Raw genomic sequence first — 20,896 nt, forward strand, 5'->3', positions numbered from 1 at the left:
ATCTCACAAGGTGGGCACTAGGCACTCTGAATCCCACTTTGCTCCAGCACCTTGGCCAGGAGCACTAAGAATCTGTTCCATCCACGTAAACAGAAATCCTGCTCTCGATGCCTCTTGAACAGCAAAGGCCAAGCTTGGAGGTTTGGGGCTACACCTTGGAAGTTTAGGGGCATATTGCTCCCCTGCCTGCTGTCTCCTGTACAAGTCATACTCACCCTAACACCCAGTCTTTCCCTTAGGCAAGTGTGAGAACCTATGCTGGAGGGAAGATAAATACACAAGAGTCTTTTGAATCTCTATCAAATGTGGTTTTTATTTCAACTGACAAGCACTTTTCTACAGCTGCACTTGTGGAACATCACATGGCAAAAACAGGAGTTTTTTCTCTAGACCTTTTTTTTTCTTTTTTAAACCTTATTAAAAATGAGATTGGTCCTAAAAATATAGAAAGAAATAAATTTAAATTCACAAAAAACTGTACATTATCAAAAAGTCACTAAAACACCACATTTGGTTATATAAAAAGTCAAGTCCCTTTTGTTGTAAAAGGAACATGGAAACTTGTTGGTGTCGATGGTGTGGTTTCTTCCTGTTACCAGACTGATAGAGGGGAGGGGAAACAAAGGGGCAGGGGGTGGGTTTTATTATTTTTTTTTTTACCTGCCTTCCCTACCGAATACTCTTATTTGACAAGAAGAGAAAAATCCACCTAGCTCAAGGGGCAGTGAAGATGAGGGAAAGAAACATGAGAAATGGCCCCTTTGATCATGCCCTACCCCACCCCCCTTAAAGCCCCCACTTCTTCAAACTGAGGCTAGGACTCCACCCCACCTTAAGAGTGCCTGGTCCCTAGGGAAAGAGATGGAGCTGGGAGAGGAATACAAAACAGGAACATGGAGATTTCACTCCCCCGTCCACCTCGCCTCCAACAATAGAAATTAATCTAATACATTTTATACCAGGGGAAAACTGCCATGGGGAGAAAGAAGAGCCCCCAACTATAACAGTTCCAAACGTTTGACTAACACAAACTTTGTTACAGCGCAGTTATTTAGATAAAATATAAATATTTATGCATAATATAAAGTCAATTCAAATATTCTTCAATCCACCTCTTAAAAGCAAAAAAAAAAAAAAAAAAAACCAACAAAAAAACATAAAATTAAAAGTTTTGAGGTTTATCTGACAGAAAAGGCGACTTTAGAAATAGGCCATGGGGGAGGTGGGGGGCATAAAGGAATAAGAAAGGGGCTGCCCCAGGACCTCCCCACACTGCCCCCCACCCCCTTCAGTGGCTGTCCAGTGCTGCCAGAAGGACAAGGAATGCTCCACCTTGCCTGGCACGCCCTCCCCCACCAATGGAACATTTCTTGGTCACCTGGGCTCTCTGCTTGGGCCGCCAGCAGCCGCCTCCCCAGTGCAAGTACCCGTAATCTCTGATGGGAGGGGCTCTGCTGAGCAGGAGAGCAGGGGGTGGGGGCCCATGGCTGTGGCTGGGAGTTAGCAGCTTTCCTCTCACAAGCTGGGGCTTAACCTGGGCATAGTCACATGTAGGGCAGCGGTGGGCCCAGAGCCCTCTTCCCTACTCTCTTGTGCTCTGGGGTCTCTGCTGCTGGGAAAGGGGCCCCGGGTATGAAGTAGGTAAGGGAAGAAAAGCACAACTAAACCCACAGAAGCTCATGGGATTAGGAAAAGATCCAGTTCTACCCCTCTCCCTACAGAAGCTTAAGACTCCAAGCTACTGAAAGGAGAGGGAGTTCCTGCTGAAAGATTGCACAGTTTGAAGAGGCTGGAACAGAAATGCCTGGGAGAGGAGACACAGCCTTATACCCAGAAAAACTGCTCCTGTGGTTTCCCAAGGACAAAAATGTGATGGTTTGAAACACTAGGGAAGGTGGAAATAAAAAGATACTTAGGGAACCTGGATGCCATCAAACAACACAGGGCACAATCACAGCATCCTCCCACCCTCCCCCCTTCTCCCACTCCCTCACACACACCACACATACCCACAGACAGACACACACACACACACCTCTCTCTGAGGCCAGCTGATTGCTACCTGGCCTCCATCTTGGGAGTGCGCCCAAACTCAGCAGTAGTTGTCCCTGAGGAGTTCCCAAGAGGGAGGTTTGGGTAAGAGGTGGGGAAGGAGGCTGGAAGGCCCAGGGTCCAGGGTGCCTCCCTGCCCTCTCCCCAGCTACTGAGTTTCAAAAAAGGCTAGAAACTCAGCACATGAGGAGTATCCAACATTATAAATGGGATAGCTATTGGCAGGAAGATGAGGACAGAGAGAAAGACAGGGACCTCTGAACTTCTTTTTCCTCTGAAGGGAAAAAAGATTTGGGGGAAGAGAGAGGGGGAGAGGAACCCGTACACGATAGTTTTACATTATTGAATGAGAGAAAATCTGAAAGTAGGAAAAAGGAAAAATTGAGAAAGTGAGAAGCAGGGGAGGGACTGAACATGGAAGCAGCATGTTCAGGGCCCGGTGTCCGGCTCGACACACTTGGGAGTTAAGTCCACTTTACTGGCCGTCACTGCGGGTCCACACACAGTACAGAGTGTTTCTCGGTTTCACACATTCACTAGAACTATTGCTATTGTTAAACAGCCCCAGAATGCTGGGGCACGTACAGGGAAGGAGAAGCTGGGAAGAGGAAGCAGGGACTTCTTTCCTCCTCCTCATTTTAAATTAGGAAATAAAACAGAAAGGAAAAATTATTTCTTTCTTTCTTTTTTTGGCTTTCAGTCCAGAAGGACCTCATCTCTGCCCCTCTTATTTGAGGAGCAAGAGGAGGAAAGGGAGAAAGGGGTGTAGGTAGGGATAAGAGGACGTAGGGCGCTGCCAAGGGTGGGGTCAAAAATCAGGATTAGATCTCTGACTTGAGTCTGGACCCAGGGCAGCATCAGCAGGTAAGAATGGCAGGGTATTTTTTGTTTGGAGGGCAGGGGGAGATGCCACCAGGTGACTCCCCACCTCCCGTGCCTCACAGATTGGCCTGTTTTCCCTGATAAAACTCCTCCCAGCGGCTCTCGAAGAAGCGGCGCATGATGTGCCCAGCCTTGCCCACTTCAGAGTCATCCTCATTGAAGGTCTGGCAGTTGTCAAAGACCAGGAGTGCGTCTGCCGCGAACTCCTCCGAGCTGGTGTACCTGGGCAGGATGGAGGCAGAGCTGTGAGTAGGGGCAGGGGGTGGGGGGGAGGAAGTTACAGTAGCGACACACAGCCAGGGGAGGTGCTGATGTCTACCTACCCTCCCCGGAGCAGTCGCTCCCGCATGGTGGAAAAATCCATAGGGTTTTTGATAATGCGCCGGTACCCGCTCACCAAACGTGGGTTCACGGGCTCCAGGAAAGGCCAAGCTGCGTCATGGGACTCCATCTCCATCAAGATAATCCTGTCATTTTCATTAAAGGGACAGAGAAGGCTGCATCACAGGAAGCACATACCCTGACCCCTCTTAGCCCTTTACTGAGGCAAAGGTAAAGCCAGAAGTCCCCAGAATTCATTCAACTCACTCGCAAAATGTGAGATCACTGTGGTGGTTCCGCATGGAGAGTCGCCGCCGCTTGGAGGGGGACAGCCCTTCTTCTGAGTAGCGGGGCGCCGCTGGGCTTTCTCGACCCCTTGACAGTACCCGGCGTCGGCGGCCATCCCCCTCTGGGAAGTTCAGCTCATAACTACTTTTCCGCTTCTGGCCTCGTTTTGGGAAACCAGGCTTCTGAGTGAATCCTCCCTCTACCTGCTGAGGATGGGAAAAGGTGAGATGAGTAACAGCTGGACGGGTACTCTGCTTACCCTCCAGTTCATTACAATCCCTGCTTGTCTAAGTGTGATTGAGGCTTCGAAATACTTCCACACATGTGCATCTATTCACGTAAGCCAATAAAGGAGGTAAAAGGAAAAGTATAATCATGAGGAAAGCAAGTGAGGCTACAGAATTTAAGTGACTTTTCCAAAGAAGGACCAGAAAGAACCCAGGTCTCCTAGCACCCAGCCTGGAGCTCTTTCCAAGGAGAGACTGTGGCATGGTAAGAAGTGGTTATCTGTAGGACTAGTAACAAATGGGGTGAGAAAGAAAACCTTTGACTTAGAAGCGGGAATGAGAAAGCAGAAGCCTTACCTGGGCCAAACATACTGCACAGAACCAATCTCCTTCTGGGACAGCCTCCATCTTGGGCCGATGGCAGTAAATGTGGCAGCCACGGTCACACCCATCACAAAGCAGAAGAAACTCATCATTGTCACCCTTCCGGCAGACGAGACAGGTCTAGACCCAGGATATGAAGAGGCGAGGTGAGCCCTCAAGCCTCTGCCTGCTAGTGACCCCACCCACCGGGCTGGCTGTCCCAGTTTCTTACCACTTTGTTGACGGACTTCTCCCAGGCAATCGACCTCTCCAGCTGGCCCAGGCACAAGCACACCTGGGCCGCACTCCTGCACCGCTCAAGGGTCTGTCGCCATGCTCGAATGCGAGGGGTGATCTCATATGATCTGGGGGGAGAAGGTGGCGATCTTTGGATGAGGAGCAGGACCCATTAAACTTACCCCTTCTCCCCAAGACTGAGAATGGGCAAGAGGGATCACTCACATCTCTGTAGTGGTGCACTGGGGGGCACTACTGGGCGTGCTGAGCAAGGCCTTCTCTAGCACCACCTCATGAGCTGGCCAGAGGGGCTCCCGTAGATACCGCCGCTCCACATTCTGCTCCAGGGCAGCCAGCCGCATCACAGCCAGGTCCAGAGGGTTGGTAGTTTTACGCTGGGGTGCCAGTCCTTCCCTACCTCGACCTCTCCAGGTGATATCCTCCTGAGAGTCAGGTAGATGCTCACAGTAGGACAAGTCTTCACGAGTAGAGTCTGGGCTGGGACAGGTCCAGCCCTGCAGGTGGGAGAGAGGAACAAAACTCATTGTAAATAAGCATAGAAAAAAAATTAGCATCATAAGAGGTCACTTGTGAAGTGAGCACCCAAGGTTTTTCCTAACAGAGTCCAAGAGATGAATACCTCCCCCTCAACTTCCTAGCCGGTGCCAGCCCCAGTGTACCCGAATCTGCAGATCAGACAGGATAACCCGCTGTTCCAGCTCTTCTACCCACTGAAGCACAGCCAGGTCTGTCTCATAGGTCTTCTCTTTGGGGCACCAGCTCATAATCCCTTCTTGAGAGGCAGGTAGCTGACTGGGCTCAAAGATGGGGTCTGAGAACACAGAAGACAGAGGGAAAGGCCCATCAATCAGGCTCTTGTCCACAGCAGCAGCTCAACATTTACTCTTGGCTCTTCAGCTTTGGGTCAAAGTATCTTACCAGTTGAAGGTCGTAGGCAGACTTCCTGTAAGAAGTCCCTGTGCTTGTTTAGGTGTTTGTGAAGTGCCTTTTCTCGGATGCCTCGGGGGTGCAGGGCCTTGAGCGTGGCATCCAGTGTCTCAGGATCTTGGATGTACCACCAGCCAGAGCACATCTCTGTGAAGAGTTTACGTGTGGGGGTGGGGAGTGGGAACTAGCTATGAATTCCATGGCTTCTATCTGATGCCACCCCAAGGGTACTCACCTGCGGGGACGGGCTGGGCAGTCAGCTGGGTTAGATAACGCTGCTCTATCTGTTTGAAGAACTTACTGGGGGGTCTCCCTCTCCGTTTTGGCTGTCCTAGCCCTGTGAGACTCTGTGGTGTTCCCCCAGGGTCTCCTGCTCGCCTCTTAGCGGCCATCCCAGGTAAAGGGGTAGAAGAGAGCTGCACTGGAGAACAGGGGTTGGCAGCACTGGGTCTACTCATCTGTGAGATGAAACGTAAGGAGATGAGGGTATTTTAGTGTTTAGAGGAACCTAATGGCCCTACCCCTTGCCCCAGCTTCAGCAACAGCCCGCACCCAAGCAGTGGAGCCTGTAGCAAGATGAAGTCAATTGCATACCACGAATTCTGGCTACTTACTGGCTTGGAGGAGGCAGGTTGCTGAGGGGAGAGTGTAGGCTGGTCCTCAGAAACTGCAGGGGGTGGTGTAGGGGCAGCATTGCAAGGCATCTGGGCTGAGAAGTTAAACCAGGGAGCTTGAGAATCGGGGATGGATTCTGCCTCATCAGGCTCTGGCTCCTCCAAGGGCTGTGTTGGGGTTGGGTCCAGTTTTCCAGGGCTGCTGTCAGGTGTGAGGACTGAGCTGCTCAGTAGGGAGCCATGGCTCTGAGTCTGGCTCAGCCAAGACAGGAAGGCTGACTGGCTGAGGTCATGCTGGCTCTGACCCAAGGACAAGGGGGAGCCTTCTGGCTCCAGGAACCCATTTTGGGATTGGGGATGGAGCTGAAGCTGGGGTTGGGGCTGAGCATGAGCCTGAAGCTGAGGATGGGGCTGAATTTCAGGCTGAAGCTGGGCATCAGGCTGTTCTGAACCCTGACTCCTAACAGGGGATTTAAGGTGCCTAGGTTGCATAGACCCAGGCTTAGTTTTCCGAGGTCGGCCTCGGGCCCGGGCAGGAGTACTGGCAGGGGTGCTGGAGCCAGCTAACTCCTTCTTCAGAGAGAAGGGAGCTGGGCTGGGGGCTGGATGGGCTGCCACTTTTAAGGAGTCAGTTTCCTGCTTTATCACATCCTCAGGAACTGTAAAGAGAAAGTGAAGAGCTTAAGACATACACTGATATATATAAGGAGAAGAAAGAGTGAATACTGGATATACATTTTATTTTTCTCTTGGACTTAATCCCCCTGCCCTGCCCCCTCCTTGGCTTGAGATTCAATTGGGAACAACTTGTTATGCCAATAAACAAAGTATCCGGGAAAGAAACACTATTCTCAAGTAATCATCAGAAGCAGCATAATCATAAGCTAACATTCATTAAGAACCAGATAGATGTAAAACCCTATCCTAAGAACTAACTCATTCTAATCCTCTCAATCACCCTATGAAGTACACATACTATTATTATCTCCCCTTTATAAATGAAGAAACTGAAGCATATAGCTAGCTGGTAAATGGCAGAGCAAGTAGGTAGGAAGTCTTACTCCAGAGTCTGTTCTTTTAACCACTGTACTACACTGATTCTCATAAAATGAAAAAAGCCCAAAAAGACTAGACAGAAGAAAAGGAACTGGTTAACTTTGGTTAGATAGGACTCAATTCAGGCTCCCATAAAACACCTACCTAAGCTCTCCTCTATTCCTTCCACAAAGATACCAGCCAAATAGGGCAAGACCCAATAGCGGCGTCTGTAGCGGTCCTGACCCAAGGAGACTGCCCGAAGCATCTGGGATGAATGAAGCAGCTTTTTTCGAAAGAAGAGCTGACGCTGGGTAGGCACCGGAAAAAGAAGATGAATAAAAAACACATTTCCAAAGAGTAACTCTGTCCGATACATGGGAAAAGGGCAATGGCTCTCAGCTTCCCTATAAAATTGATACCATCTGGGACCCCACTCATAAGGTGATCAAATCTCTCGCAGCCCACATCTCCAGCTCCTGGGAGGTTAGGAGCACAATACCTTGCTGAGTTTTTCTATTTGGCGCTCTAGCTCTGGGATGCTTGATGCTGTGGCATCAACCTGAAAAAGAAACAAATGGACAATGAGAGAAAGGGAATTATTAGAATCAAGAAAGAAAAAAATCGGTTTTCTAACTCCCACTGTCCTCAATGTGTGGCTAGTACCTCTCCATCTCTTCGACCCCTACGGCCATGGACAGTCGCCACAGTCTCTTCCTCTTCCTCTTCCTCCATGCCACTGGTCTCCTCCATGATTCGAGAACTGCGCCTCCGCCCCAGGCCCTCCTCTGGCCCTTGCATCTCTACCTCCGGTCGCCCAGTTCGCTTGGCCAGAGCAGTTTTCAGTCTTGAAACAGATTAAAGGAAGCTGTGGTGAGGAACTTGAGACTGCCACAAAAGGAACACCTGGAATCTAAGCCATCCTGAGCCCTGGGGTAAGATCCCGGCCCCAGGGGAGAGGCTATGCGCAGCATCGAGTTCCAGGCAAAAGGAAGTCTTGGCTATGCTCCACCCTTTTCCCCTTCTCTCCTCTCTGGGCTCCATCCTCTGTCCTGTGCCTACCTCCGGAGCCGGCCTTCGACAATCCACTTGTTTTTCCTGTAGCTGGACATACTCTCCAGAGTCTTGTCAATCTCACTGGAGGAGAACAGGGAATGAGATTTTGAGGTAGAAGTGGTAACAAACACAGAAAAGAAGGGAGACTCAAGGGTGAAGGGGCTGTAGCTGAACAGGAGTTTCATCCTAGAAGGGCACCTGGGTGGCTCAGTCAGTTAAGCTTCCACCTTTGGCTCAGGTCATGATCTCACGGTTTTTGAGTTTGGGCCCAACATGGAGCTTGCTGTCAGCGCAGAGCCTGCTTCTGATCCTCTGCCTCCCTCTCTTTCTGCCCCTCCCCTCCTCCCCATCGGAGGCTCTCTCAAAAATAAAAATAAACGTCGGGGTGCCTGGGTGGCTCAGTCAGTTAGTTAAGCATCCGACTTCGGCTCAGGTCATGATCTCACGGTCTGTGAGTTCGAGCCCCGCGTCGGGCTCTGTGCTGACAGCTCGGAGCCTGGAGCCTGCTTCCGATTCTGTGTCTCCCTCGCTCTCTCTGACCCTCCGCTGTTCATGCTCTGTCTCTCTCTGTCTCAAAAATAAATAAACATTAAAAAAAATAAAAAATTAAAATAAATAAATAAATAAATGTTAAAAAAAAAAAAAAAAGAAAATAAAAGAAAAAAGGAGTTTCATCCTACAGCCTAGGTTGGATAAAAGTCTTAGATTCTCCCTGGGAAGGTACGAAGATACAGTCCCAAGTTGCTCCAGCATCTCCAGAGCATGGCAGTGGATACACACCACCCAGGACGACTTCAGGATGGCTAAACTCCTCCCCTTCTCGTTTCCACCAAGGCATACAGTAACCTTCCCCACCCCAGCCCCTCACTTGATGATGAGCGTGGAACCGTTGAGCTCATGTACAAGGAAGGCCAGGACAGCAGCCTTCTGCTGGGGTGGCTGGGCCTGAAAAGGCTGGGTGCGCAGGCTGTCACAGAGGGCTGGCTCCACTCCATACGCCATGAGGAAGCAGCGCAGGATCTCAGACACATTGTCTCTTGTCAGTGGGATCTCAGACACCTTCTCTCCCAAGATCTTTAAGGACTGTTTGGAGGAGAACAGAATAGGAGTTACGAGAAAAAGTGGAACAACACAAGTTGAGAGAATCTGGAATAAGAAAATACACTAGGAGAGAACTATGAGGTGAGAAGAGGTAAAGAATGCAAGTTGCTAAGATGTGATGAGAAGACAAAGAAAAGGTACAAAAGGAGTAAAACTAAAGGAAAATAAAATAAGCCGAGGGAAGTCAGAAAGAAAAACAGAAGAGAAAATATAAGGAAAACAGAAATAAGAAGAAATCAGATCTCCCTTCACTTGCCCTCATTTAGGGAGGGGCTTTCATATGTTTAACTAAAAGAGAAAACAAAACTGAGACAAAGCCCTGGATCCCAGGCTCCCCAACCCATCTGGGAAAGGCCCTCACCTGACAGTAGGAAGGCAAGCCAGGATCATAGAGCGCAGCCTTCAGGAGCCGCACCAGCAGATCTTGCACCTCACCCAGGCTGTCGCCTTGACACAGGAGTCCCTCCTGTAGGACCCCCAGGCTGGGTACATCTTTGGCAGGGTCAAAGCCCAGCACCTTGCCGAAGCTGTGCAGGAATTCCACGATGGTCAAGCAGTCTGAGAAGGCCCCACTGGGCAGGATCAGACCAGGGATGCGTGAAAAGTCAGGTAGAGGCTGTAAGGATAAAAGTGGTAGGGTTGTCAAACATAACTGAAGGCAACAGTCCGGATATCTAGGAAGTTCTTCCTTGAATGGAAATGTCCACACAACTGGCCCTTCTAGAACCCAGAAACCCAGAACCTGTTACTACTGTCCCCTCACTACCTGATGGTCAGTCAGACACATATCCTCTGTGGGCTTCTTCATCTCCTCCAAGATCATCTGCTGCCTCTGCCGCTCCTCCAAGCGCCTCTGCATGGCCAGCGTTTTATCTGCTTTACAGGCTGACTTGCCTTTGGCCACTTCCTCCTTTTCCTTCAATTTTACCTTCTCTTTCTTCTCTTTCTTCACTTTCTCCTTCAGTTTTTCCTGCTTTGTCTTTACCTTCTCCTTCTCCACCTACTCACCCAAGGGAGAGAGGAACCAAGAGTTCCATAAAGATTCCAGTCACCACCCTTCCCTGGTCCCCATCCTCCCCACCTCAGAGCCCACAAACATGGCTATAAAACAAGACCAACTCACACATGTCTTGCAAAATCAGTTTGGTGACTTCAAAGTTATACTTGTGTGTACATGCACCTACCTTGGGTTTCTTCTTAGCTTCCTTCTGCTTTAAGCTCTTGGTCTCTTGTTTCCGCTTGTTTCTGGCCTGTAAACCATAAGGGAAGTCATTTCTCCTCAAACTCTGAAAGCATCTCTGCTTGGGCTAGGATTCAAAAACAGACAAGGGTGCTGGGGAGGAGAGGTGAGAGATGGGATGAGGGGTTGGCAATGGATCAATTCTCTCACCCGGGAGTAGTTACCCATGTGATTCTTGAACGAGCCCAATTTTCTAAATCAAGCCCCCCAAAATTCCAGGTAATGAAGGTATGCTGCTACATGAGGTGGGGAGGTGGCAAATGAGGGAGAAGGAAGAAGAGACAACAAAGCAGACTGTAGGAAAAGCTAACCCACTGTGTAATCTCTCTGATGTCCCTCACCTGCCCTTGGACAGTAGACTGACACTCTCCTCGTTGTACCTTCTGCTTCATCTTCTTCTTGATTTTAGTCATCTTTGCTTTATCCTCCTCATTCAGTGTTTCTGTGAGGGCAGAAAGAAAAATGAAGGGTATGGCAGATAGATCTCCAGCATTCAGAGTAGCACATGCCTGTCACAAAGCTGGCTTCCCAAGCAGCTCCCTGAAAAATCTAAAAGTTTGGTTTTTGGTACACATAAGAAAATGCTGGGGGGGGGGGGGGGAGGAAATGTAGAAGAGACACTGGCTGTGGGGTAGCACAAAAAACTCAAATAGTATCTCCTGTCCAGAAGTCCCAGCCCCTAAAACAGGTGGGACTACTTTAGAAGGGGTCCTAGAAGCCCCAACAGAGTAGCTTTGTAGCCGATCTCTCTCCCAGGCTACCCAACAAGGGCAGCTACCCACACACTGATTTTAGAGCAGAGAAAGAAAACTACCAGGGAAAGAGGGTCGTCTCCAAAGCTGGAGGCACCAATTAACAAAAAATGTGCCAGAAAGAAAGGGCTCAAATAATGGACATCGCAGTAGAACTGGATCAACAGTGACATAACTATTGCTTATGTTAGGCTCTTATGCCTTACTCTACTAAAAAATACAAATTTCTTTGCTTTTGCAAGACTGCATATTGAAGTGGAATGCTGCAAACAATAGAATATTTTAGAATTGATGTTCTTGATAGCATAATACATATTCTATTCTGGCATGGACACACTACCAGCACCACAGCTATACGGCAGCCCTCCAAATTAGACAGATACTATCTGCAGATAAACCAGTATATACTTCTAGTAAAATGTGTCTTGCTCCAGGTCATGTGGTCAGAATGTGGCAGAGCTGGAACTCTGAAGAGGAGTCAAAAGACTTTTTTTCAAATTTTTTCAAATTCTTCACTCTACAGCAGGGTACATGCAATATTTATTGAAAAATTACACATATTACCTGTCTATCCACTAAAACAGCATGAATAATCTTTAGATTCAGATGTGAATTCTGAACCTCCATGATGGTGGCAATGAGTAAGGTAAAAGTGTACAACCCAAACCAATAAGCCAAGGAGCTAAAAGATGGCAAGAAAGGACATGGAAGCCCTCTCCTCTCCTATCAACATCTGGGGACTGCCCAAGGCTCCACTAGGATAAGCAATTCAAGAAGAAACTGGTTGTTAAAAAAGTACCACAAAAGCGCTGGGACCCTGGTGCTGCTTTCCAGGGAGGAGAAGGTGATTCAGAAGGTTCATTCTGTCCAGACAATTAATATCAGTCATGCTCCTGAGAAACCCAGGCATCAGCAAGTCCTTAACATTTCTAATACTTCACATAGCAAGCAGAATCCTAAAGTAAGAAACACCACTGTACCTTGGGCCTCCAGTTTCTTTAGGAGGCGGTTATCTGTCTTATTCAACAGCTCGGTGATTTTGACCTTCGGTGGCCGACCTCGTCCCCGTTTCACCTTGGGGACTTCCTTAGTCTTGGCCTTCTCAGTGTTTCGAGGTCGGCCCCGTTTCCCCGTAATTGCCTGAATCCTGGAAGGGATCTCCTCTGCTGAGAGCTGCACCCACTGCAAGCCCTAAGGTAACGAAGAAACCTGTTATAATGTGAGGGTGCAAGTCACCAGATCCTTGAATCATTCAATGCCCAGAACTTCCAAACCCCACAAGAGGAAGCTACACCTTGTCCACCAACTCTTTCTCAGAGACAAAAGTGTATTTAACCCTGCAATGTGCACCTCTGGTGTGTCTCTCTCTTCAAAGAAATCTCCAACAGGCATACGGGGACTGAAACTGAAGTGCTCACGACGGACATTGTGTACCACGTTGCGGCTCAGGTACTAAAAGGAGAAGGAAAAGTGGCATTAATGAAGTGACAGCCCTATCATGCCTTGGTCCAGCAATAGCACAAGGATAAGCCAAAGAGCAGAAAATGCTAGCCTGTTGCCACTGGGCCCAAGAAAGGGGCCTGTGCTTCCCTTAAAAAGCCCGTGAAAGCTACATTACCTTGATCACTTCTGGGAACTGTTTCATCCTCTTCCCACAGGGGCCATAATACCATGTCTCCCCCTGCCATCGGTGGCTACCCTTCTTGATGCGCACCTCTCTCCGCCACCTGCCAGAGAAGCACACGTGCCCTGCCGCCAGGTCACACCCTACCCACACACAAGCCACCCCAGGAGCCAAGCCCACTGAGATGACCCTCCCTGCATCTGTCTCGCTAGAACTGCACATAGACGCAAACAGCATGAGACACAAACTTGGCTGGAAAGCAGATCCACAAATCCCTCAGGGCCTTGGAGAAAAGTAACCCAGCCAACTACATGTGCCCAGAAAGACCTCCACTCCTGCCTTTACATAAAGTCAGTATAATGAGCAGCCAGGAACCCCCTCCCTGATGCCATTCATGGCAATGTCTGGGTTTCCAGCAAAGAGGAAGAAGACTTGAGGGAATAAAGGCAGAAAAGATAGGTGGGAAGGCAAGCAGAAGAGTAAACTTGCTGCTGACTCCATGAAATGCCTTCATTGGCCAAGGTTTAGTGAGGAACTCTGTTCTGAGAAACAGATTATTCTAAGACTAAGCCCTATCTTTCTCTCAAAACATTAAGCAGAATTCTGGGACTCCTGGGTGGCTCAGTCAGTTGGGCTTCCAACTTCAGCTCAGGTCATAATCTCACAGTTTGAGTTCGAGCCCTGCATCTGGCTCTGTGCTGACAGCTAAAACCTAGAGTCTGCTTCAGATTCTGTCTCTCCCTCTCTCTCTGTCCCTTCCCTGCTCGCACTCTGTGTGCCTGTCTCTTTCAAAAATATATATTAAAAAACAAATCAACCCTTTAAGCAGAACTCAGACTTGGTGACCACAAGTAGCCTAGAGGGGTGAGAGTGGAGAAGATCAGGAAGGCAGTTATTTTTTTTTTTTTTTAATTTTTTTTTCAACATTTATTTATTTTTTGGGACAGAGAGAGACAGAGCATGAACGGGGGAGGGGCAGAGACAGAGGGAGACACAGAATCGGAAGCAGGTTCCAGGCTCTGAACCATCAGCCCAGAGCCCGATGCGGGGCTCGAACTCACGGACCGCGAGATCGTGACCTGGCTGAAGTCGGACGCTTAACCGACTGCGCCACCCAGGCGCCCCAGGAAGGCAGTTATTCTTATAAGTCCCTTGATGTCAACTGGCTTGCTCATTCTGGTCACATACTATTCCTGCCCTTACCTCTCCAAAGAGCATTTAAAAAATAACTAAATAAATAAATAAATAATCCCAATTTAGCAGAACTCAGCCATTCCTCATTCACTGTTATCCCTTCTCTAAGCATATAAAACAAGCCAGCTAATTTGGATATCTGAGCTCTAGGGTCACCTGCGGACTTTGGAAAAGATAACAGCTGCAGCCCCTGGAGCAAAAAAAAAAAAGTAGCCACTAGATGAGGGAAGAATAGGTGAGGGGAGGCAGATCCTGGGAGAAGAATAGCCTAAGAATGTCAGGCATTATCATTGCAGATAACTGTCCTTTAATCCATTCTTGTCTAGCCCATTCCTCTCCATCTCAGAAGAGATGACCTCTCTTTCCTTCTTCCTAGAGTCAGTCATTAAATTTGTCAAGGTCAACATATGGAACAAACTAGAGCATTTACCCATGCTGGAGGGGAAGACGAACTTCTTCTGGGGTAGCAATACGTCTCCTCAGGACATCACCTTGGGAGGAAGACAAGGAATATCGAGTTAAGAATTCAAGCAAAACAGGGAAGGCCAGCAGGGAAGGGCTAAATGTCACATAGGACAGAAACTTTTCTTGGAACTGGCTAGGAGTAAAACAGAATCTGGACACTCACCACTACCAGAAGTAGTGACTCCTTCTCCAGTGATTTCCTCCAGGTCAGCAGTGGTTTCAGGGAGGCTGCTGACATCTTTATCTGCCGGGGAGGCTGTTGGGAGGACAGCTGCTGGGGAAGCTGCAGGGGACACTTTTGGGGAGGTCACCGGGGAGGCCGTCAAGGAGACTTCTGAGGAGACTGGTGGAAGGGCTGCTGAGGAAGTTGGAGAGACAGCTGGGAATGCTGCTGGGGAGATGACTGGAGAAACCTCTGGGGAGACTGCTGGCGAAACTGCTGGGGAGACTTCTGGAGAGATTTCCAGGGAGGCTGCTGGCGAAACTGCCAGGGAGATTGCCGGGGAGGCTGTTGGTGGGGCTGCTGGTGAAGTTGCTGGATGGAGCTGAATAGTGGATGACTGGTCAGGGGCTGGCTGGGTCAGAGATGGTGGGAAGTCTGAAGACTGAGTCTCCATTTCTTCCTGTTCTGCATCACTACCATTGTTCAGGTCAAAGGTGTTATCTGGAATCGAAAGGGATAAGATGGATAAGGAAAAATAGTGTCCTACAAAGAAAGAGAATCTACTCCGTCAAACCTAGACTAAGCTAAACAGAATTACTTCCAGTGCTTTCCCCTGGGGTTGGAAAATGAGAAGTAGCCTCTGGCTATCCTCCCCAACCATTCATGAAGGTCAAAGAGCAAAGATGCTACTGTCACTGTGTGAAGAAGTACCTTCTACCTGGAGCCAGTAAGGCCCCTGGCCTTTTTCCTCCTTTCCCACAAGTTCTTCTGGGTGAGGGCAGAAGTCAGAGTGTAACACCCTATGCCTTTAGTCTATCCCATAGCCCCCTCAGTTCCCAGCAAGGCACCCACCCCTAAGATTATAACTATGGAACTGGTTCTCTCACCTTTTCCTGGGCCACAGACTCTCTGTCCTACCTCTCTTCACTTACCTTGCAGGACAGACTCCCCGAGGACAGGTGGAGAGGTGGGGCTGGCAAAGATAGAGGCTGAAGTTTGACTATCATCTGCCAGGAGACTGAAGGCAGTGGCGTTATTGAGGGAAGGGCAATCAAGGGCAGAAATCACAGGGCTGTCCTCAAGAGGCAGCTTGTCCTCTGTACCCATCAGCTCCGTGTCATCTATACCATAGAGTCCTCCACTCACTGGCTCTTCAGGATGTGGAAAAATCAGAAAACAAGATTTAAGAAATACTGGTATTATATCCCAATTCTAGTTCCCATCTTTCTAATATTAAATTAAGGACATATCACAGGTCTCTCCCTGAAACAGTAGTCACCAGACTTTAGGGATTGTAAAAGCTTGAAATAGAAATTAAGGGAAAAGCATTGACTCTGTATTAACCCACAGACCAACGGAAAATTCTAGCATCCATCACAAAATAGGCCTTTCTTGGGGCGCCTGGGTGGCGCGGTCCGTGAGTTCGAGCCCCGCGTCGGGCTCTGGGCTAATGGCTCAGAGCCTGGAGCCTGTTTCCGATTCTGTGTCTCCCTCTCTCTCTGCCCCTCCCCCGTTCATGCTGTCTCTCTCTGTCCCAAAAATAAAAAATAAACGTTGAAAAAAAAAATTAAAAAAAAAAAATAGGCCTTTCTTATATTTTAGTGGGGTAAAAGGTAATTGTTCACTGGCAACAGTTTCCTTTCTAGTTACTGAGAACTCAAATAGCCCAACTGTGTGGTAATAAGTCCTTATCCAGTGAATTATTACAGCTCAGGGCTCTTGGCCAAAAGGAACACTAGGAGAGAACCTGGGAAATGAACCAATTCAGCTCAGAGTGCAGTTGGCCCAGTCATACAGTGGCATGAACCTGTGGTTGGCCACAGGATTATCTGGAGGCCCCAATGCCCCAAATTCCTAAATACTTTCCCTGGTTTACTATCTCTTCTAGGTGACAGAGCTGGCTACCTTCTACATGGACATATTGAATGGAGCCAGCCTCCAAGCCTACCCGGTGCCAGAGGGTTGAAGGGCTCCAGAGAGACTTCACTGAGGATTGGAGTGTCTTCCAGTTGATCAGGAAGATGTGAAGGATCATCTAAGCAGCTCACTGTGGGGTCAGGGACCAAGACTGAGACCTCTTGGTGTAATGATTCCACAGAAGGGACAGAGCCATTGTAGCCACACATCTTCAGTTCTAGGAAATCCCAGAAGAGGGCAAAAGTCAAAATCAGGGCCTTAAACTGGTTCATTCAGCTACAGTAGACAGCCAGTCTTTGCTAGAGGGATGTTCATTCTTTCAGTAATTAGGGGTACCAGTTTTATGTTGGATTCCAATCATACCAAGATACTCTAGTGAGCAGTGCTAGTATAATCCTATTGCAGGTAAAGAGATGGGAGAAGAGAGTGGGGTCTGAGACAAGAACCCTGTCATGTTCTCAGCTATTTCCCCCATCTAGTGGGAACAGGTGGTAAACAGAGAAAATACCCTGTGATTTTACAGGGTGGTCACCCTTATATGTGGAATCAATAGCAAACTAAGCATTTATCTATTTTGAGGACAAAGATAAGAGGGATTGTCACATGTACCAGTGCTAACAACAACAACAACAACAAGCAACAGGAAACTGAGTAAACAAGCAATGGTATGCTCTGCCTGTTTCTTCCCTCCTTCAGGTGTCAATCACTACTAGGGCTCAGCCCACTTTAGCAGGCCAGTCTGGCCTTGCCACAGCCAAGTCAAAATTGGCCTCAATGCCCCCTGCTAAAGCCCCAACCCCTTCCTATATTTTGGAAGAAGCCCTTCTTGATGCAGGGTGTCTGTTGGGGCTGTTTCAGGCTCGCCCACCTGCCCTCTCCAGGCCAGCAGCTCTGCATGAGCTTGAAATAATTTGCACTCCCACTCTCGAGCTGGTGCTGCTGCCACAAAAACACCAGCCACTTGGCTCTGCTAATCACCAACATGCAAATCAGCCTCCACTGCAGAGAGCTGGAAAGACAAGTTTTCCTCACCTCAAAAAGCCACTGCCCCCCATAGACCCCTTTTTCCTCTCCCAACCCAACTCACAAAGCCATAGTTATACCTGGCTGCTCTTCTTCCAGCTCCAGGCTGCCTACCAAGCCAGTGCCATTCTCTGCCACAACCGAAGTCAGCTCCTTTTCTGCCGCCTCATTGGGATGGATACCACTGCCTACCTCCTGGGAGGGTGCAAAGGTCTGGATGCTGGATCCCAACATAGGAGAAGTCTGTGGGGAGGTGAAAAAACTAGGGGGTCCATTGGGCATCACCTCAAAATTCTGGTCAGGAAAGGAATCATACAGTTCCTGTGAGTCGAAGTTAAGCCCCATGGGACTCTGGGTACCGTTGGCCCAGAACTCTTGGCTCCCAGCCCGAAGGTTAGTGTTGTGACTTGGGGATGAAGGTTGCCGGCTGCCCCCAAGGATGCCGTTGAGTGGGTATTGTCCCCCCGAGAACTGGGAGAGAAGGGGTGGGTCCTTGAGGTTGCTGCCAGGATTGGCAGATGGGTACTGTGAGTAGTTCCAGAGACAGTCGTAGGCCACGCTGGGGTGATGGAGGTGTGAGGTGCTGGAGGAGTGGGGAGCAGAGTTCAAAATCCCTGAAGTAGTAGTGTGAGATACAGTAGATAAGCCATTAACATTCACATCCCCATTCAAACCTGGCAGAGAAAGAGGAAAAAGGGTCAGTTACAGATATGTATGCAAGTAACTCTACCACCTCTACCAAAAGAACAGCACTGACTAGAAAAAGGGAAGGTGAAGGGGAGGGGGATTCCCCCTCCACTATATTTATAGCTTTTCAGTCTCCAGGGAACACCAAACCCAGATGCTCCTGGATGTAAGCTTAGCAACTGCTTCTGAGGCTGCTGAGTAGGGGGCTGGGGAGCTCTCCTGGCCTACCACAGGAGCGACCAGCAGAGAGCTGGCTGCTGCTGCTGCTCAGGGTTTTTTATTTTTTTATATGAAGCTGCCTGCAGACTCCCTACAGTGACTTGCATTCTTCTCCACCCTCATTCCCTAGAGGAATTCTTCCCTTGGAAGTAGCATGACTGAATTCTCCAGGCCCCCCCCCTTACCCCAGAGCCTGTTTGGCCCCACAGTGGCACCAGAAGGGACGGCCTCCACCTCACTGGCACATGCAGATCCAGCACTTTGTGCTGGGCTAAGAATAGAATCTGCAGTCACCACAGCGGCAAGATCCCAACTCAGAAGGCTGGGCTCGGTCCCTCCCCATTGGAACTGGAGGGTAATATTGCAGGGGGAGAAAAAAATCACTGCGTGACTAGTACTACAGACTTCAGTTCTCAACACCAATGGCCACCTCTAGACTGGAGGACAATTCAAATAAAAGGAACCAGATACTAAAGAAGCTGAGGGGGAGGGTCCTCAGTGTAATAAAGGAGCCTCTATCTGCAACCCCCTTGTGGAGAACAGAAGGGAGAGGTGGTTAAGTATAAGCCTACAGCAGTATTTTTCTGCTGCAAGGAAGGAGGAAACCATTTGGGCTTCTCTCTGCTTCCAAGCATGAAGTACCTGAGACCCAGGCAAGATTAGAGAAGCACTTGGCACAGCTATGGTACAGAACAATTGATAAGCCAAATCCAGGAAAAGACCTGATCCTGGCAGCAACACTTCTGTCTGGAATTATAGACGTTTCTTTCTAGGGAACTAGGTAAGCATTTAAAACTTCCCTGTCCCTATCTTCAACTCTCAAGGACAGGGGTGGCACACACACTTCAAGCATCTGCCCTCTTCTTTGCCACACAAACTGAAAGGCAAATACATCCCAATCTGTACCCAATCCCTCCACCCCCAATCCTAGGGCTGGCTTCTCCAAGCTTTAAAAACAGCTTCTCAGAGGGCTGGACCTTTATCTCTCTCATGGGTCCACAAGTAGTTATCAGAAGCAGTAGCCACCTCACCATTCTGGCAGTAGCCAGGGAACAGGGCTGACAGAAGAGCAGGCTAAGATGAAAAAGCCAGGATGTTTTTCTAACCCCTTCCAACCTTAAGTCAAGACTAAGAGTATCACTTCCATAAACCCCTAGAACTTGTTCTTAGAAACTTGCTTTCTCTCCAGCAGCTGAAGTTCTGAAGATTTACTTCCTCCCTCCCCACCTGGCAAGAAAAAGAGCTGTTGTGAGGTAGGGGAGCCAAATCTTATCCCATCAACCTGCTCTAAAGGAATGATGCCCACTCCCTCCCCAGGCCATGTGGCCCTCACACTCACTTTTCCCTTGCTGGGGGAAGTTCATGGGAGACCCGTTAGTGTAGAGGCCCTCCCCTGAGGAGGGAGAGGGTTTCAGTCCTGAGGCAGCAGGTGCAGGGGGAAGGCCAGTAAAGTTAAAATGGTCGTTTGCCTCCATTTCTGTAGGAGGGGAGAGAGAGGGGAAAAAAAATACTGGCGGTTAAACAAGGTTATGTCACCTGGAATCTTCTAGAGGGAATGCCCCCTCCCCTCCATCTACTTACCCTTCTCCTACCTAAGTACTGGGGAGTGTGTAAGGGTACAGGTTGAAAGATGAGGTGGAGGAAATATACCCCTAACTGGACAATGACCGTACAGAAATAGTCTTTTAAAGTCAGACTCATAGAGATACAGAGTTAGTGAGAAAAACCAAGCTATAAGCCTGAAGGAATCTTCCCCTTGTGTGAATCATACTTCTTAAACTTCCAGTTTAGGTTATCCCTCTATGTTAGATATTAACCCTCTATTATAACATTTTAACCTTCTCCATCCTTTTTTTTTTTCTTTTCCCCTCAAGGTAAGGCCAGAGTCCCATTCCCAGGGACCACAGAAGGTTCTCAAAGCCATCTTTTTGATAGGAAGCCATGGAGATGGGGGTTGTTGGCAGAAAAAGCATTTGATACATTTGCTGCTTTATTATTATACTTGAGTTAAATAATTTCCATGTAACCCTATTCACAGCCCTAGACATCTGAAGAAGATAGTATAGTACCTTAGCAAAGGAATATAGAAAGAATATATTTTAGGAAAGGGGACCATAATAGCAAAACTCAAATCATCCAGCAACACTTCTACTCCTTTTTCATGGTTTTCTAAGAACACAGCTCAGAAAAATGTCAGAGGTGGAAAACTGATTAAAGAGGGTGTCCAAAGGAATATTGGTCTGTTATACCTATATGGTTACTTCCTAATGTTTTAGTTTTGTGGCTTAAATGTAAAGGGTCACAGAGAGAATAGCTGGACATCTTACATTTATAAAGGGTGGTGGCTCATTTGGGGGGCAGTATGGTTAAAAAGCTCTTCACCTTGTCCTGAATATGAGGTGATATACTACTAGGAATAAGAAGAAGTAAAGCCCTTGGTCAGAATATATTTAACTTTGACAGAGCAAAGATAAGAGGAAAGAAAAGA

The 20,896-nt window shown here is 48.5% G+C and overlaps 1 protein-coding gene across 8 annotated transcripts in view; it reads right to left on the reverse strand.

Moving 5' to 3' along the window:
• Positions 1-293: 293 nt before the first annotated feature.
• BAZ2A (bromodomain adjacent to zinc finger domain 2A) overlaps positions 294-20,896 on the reverse strand; it is a 35,162-nt gene continuing 14,559 nt past the window's right edge. For 6 of the 8 annotated variants that reach the window (XM_043564475.1, XM_043564477.1, XM_043564479.1 and 3 more), the window contains 28 exons: positions 19,748-19,885; positions 17,583-18,176; positions 16,511-16,696; positions 15,495-15,713; positions 14,563-15,063; positions 14,365-14,425; positions 12,735-12,843; positions 12,467-12,568; positions 12,097-12,307; positions 10,706-10,806; positions 10,309-10,374; positions 9,891-10,124; positions 9,486-9,740; positions 8,892-9,106; positions 8,030-8,104; positions 7,634-7,814; positions 7,470-7,529; positions 7,133-7,277; positions 5,933-6,591; positions 5,554-5,776; positions 5,310-5,465; positions 5,051-5,202; positions 4,596-4,885; positions 4,366-4,498; positions 4,128-4,274; positions 3,523-3,749; positions 3,258-3,401; positions 294-3,156 (listed from right to left, as the gene is read on the reverse strand). In XM_043564475.1, the coding sequence (XP_043420410.1) occupies positions 2,991-3,156; positions 3,258-3,401; positions 3,523-3,749; positions 4,128-4,274; positions 4,366-4,498; positions 4,596-4,885; positions 5,051-5,202; positions 5,310-5,465; positions 5,554-5,776; positions 5,933-6,591; positions 7,133-7,277; positions 7,470-7,529; positions 7,634-7,814; positions 8,030-8,104; positions 8,892-9,106; positions 9,486-9,740; positions 9,891-10,124; positions 10,309-10,374; positions 10,706-10,806; positions 12,097-12,307; positions 12,467-12,568; positions 12,735-12,843; positions 14,365-14,425; positions 14,563-15,063; positions 15,495-15,713; positions 16,511-16,696; positions 17,583-18,176; positions 19,748-19,883 (5,748 nt within the window). In that variant the 5' untranslated portion in view covers positions 19,884-19,885 and the 3' untranslated portion in view covers positions 294-2,990. Of the gene's footprint in view, positions 3,157-3,257; positions 3,402-3,522; positions 3,750-4,127; positions 4,275-4,365; positions 4,499-4,595; positions 4,886-5,050; positions 5,203-5,309; positions 5,466-5,553; positions 5,777-5,932; positions 6,592-7,132; positions 7,278-7,469; positions 7,530-7,633; positions 7,815-8,029; positions 8,105-8,891; positions 9,107-9,485; positions 9,741-9,890; positions 10,125-10,308; positions 10,375-10,705; positions 10,807-12,096; positions 12,308-12,466; positions 12,569-12,734; positions 12,844-14,364; positions 14,426-14,562; positions 15,064-15,494; positions 15,714-16,510; positions 16,697-17,582; positions 18,177-19,747; positions 19,886-20,896 lie in introns of those variants that run through there. The other 2 variants (XM_043564482.1, XM_043564483.1) reach the window with 2 other exon arrangements.

The sequence above is a fragment of the Prionailurus bengalensis genome, chromosome B4 (genome assembly GCF_016509475.1).
Source record: "Prionailurus bengalensis isolate Pbe53 chromosome B4, Fcat_Pben_1.1_paternal_pri, whole genome shotgun sequence".
NCBI classification, from domain to species: Eukaryota; Metazoa; Chordata; class Mammalia; order Carnivora; family Felidae; genus Prionailurus; species Prionailurus bengalensis.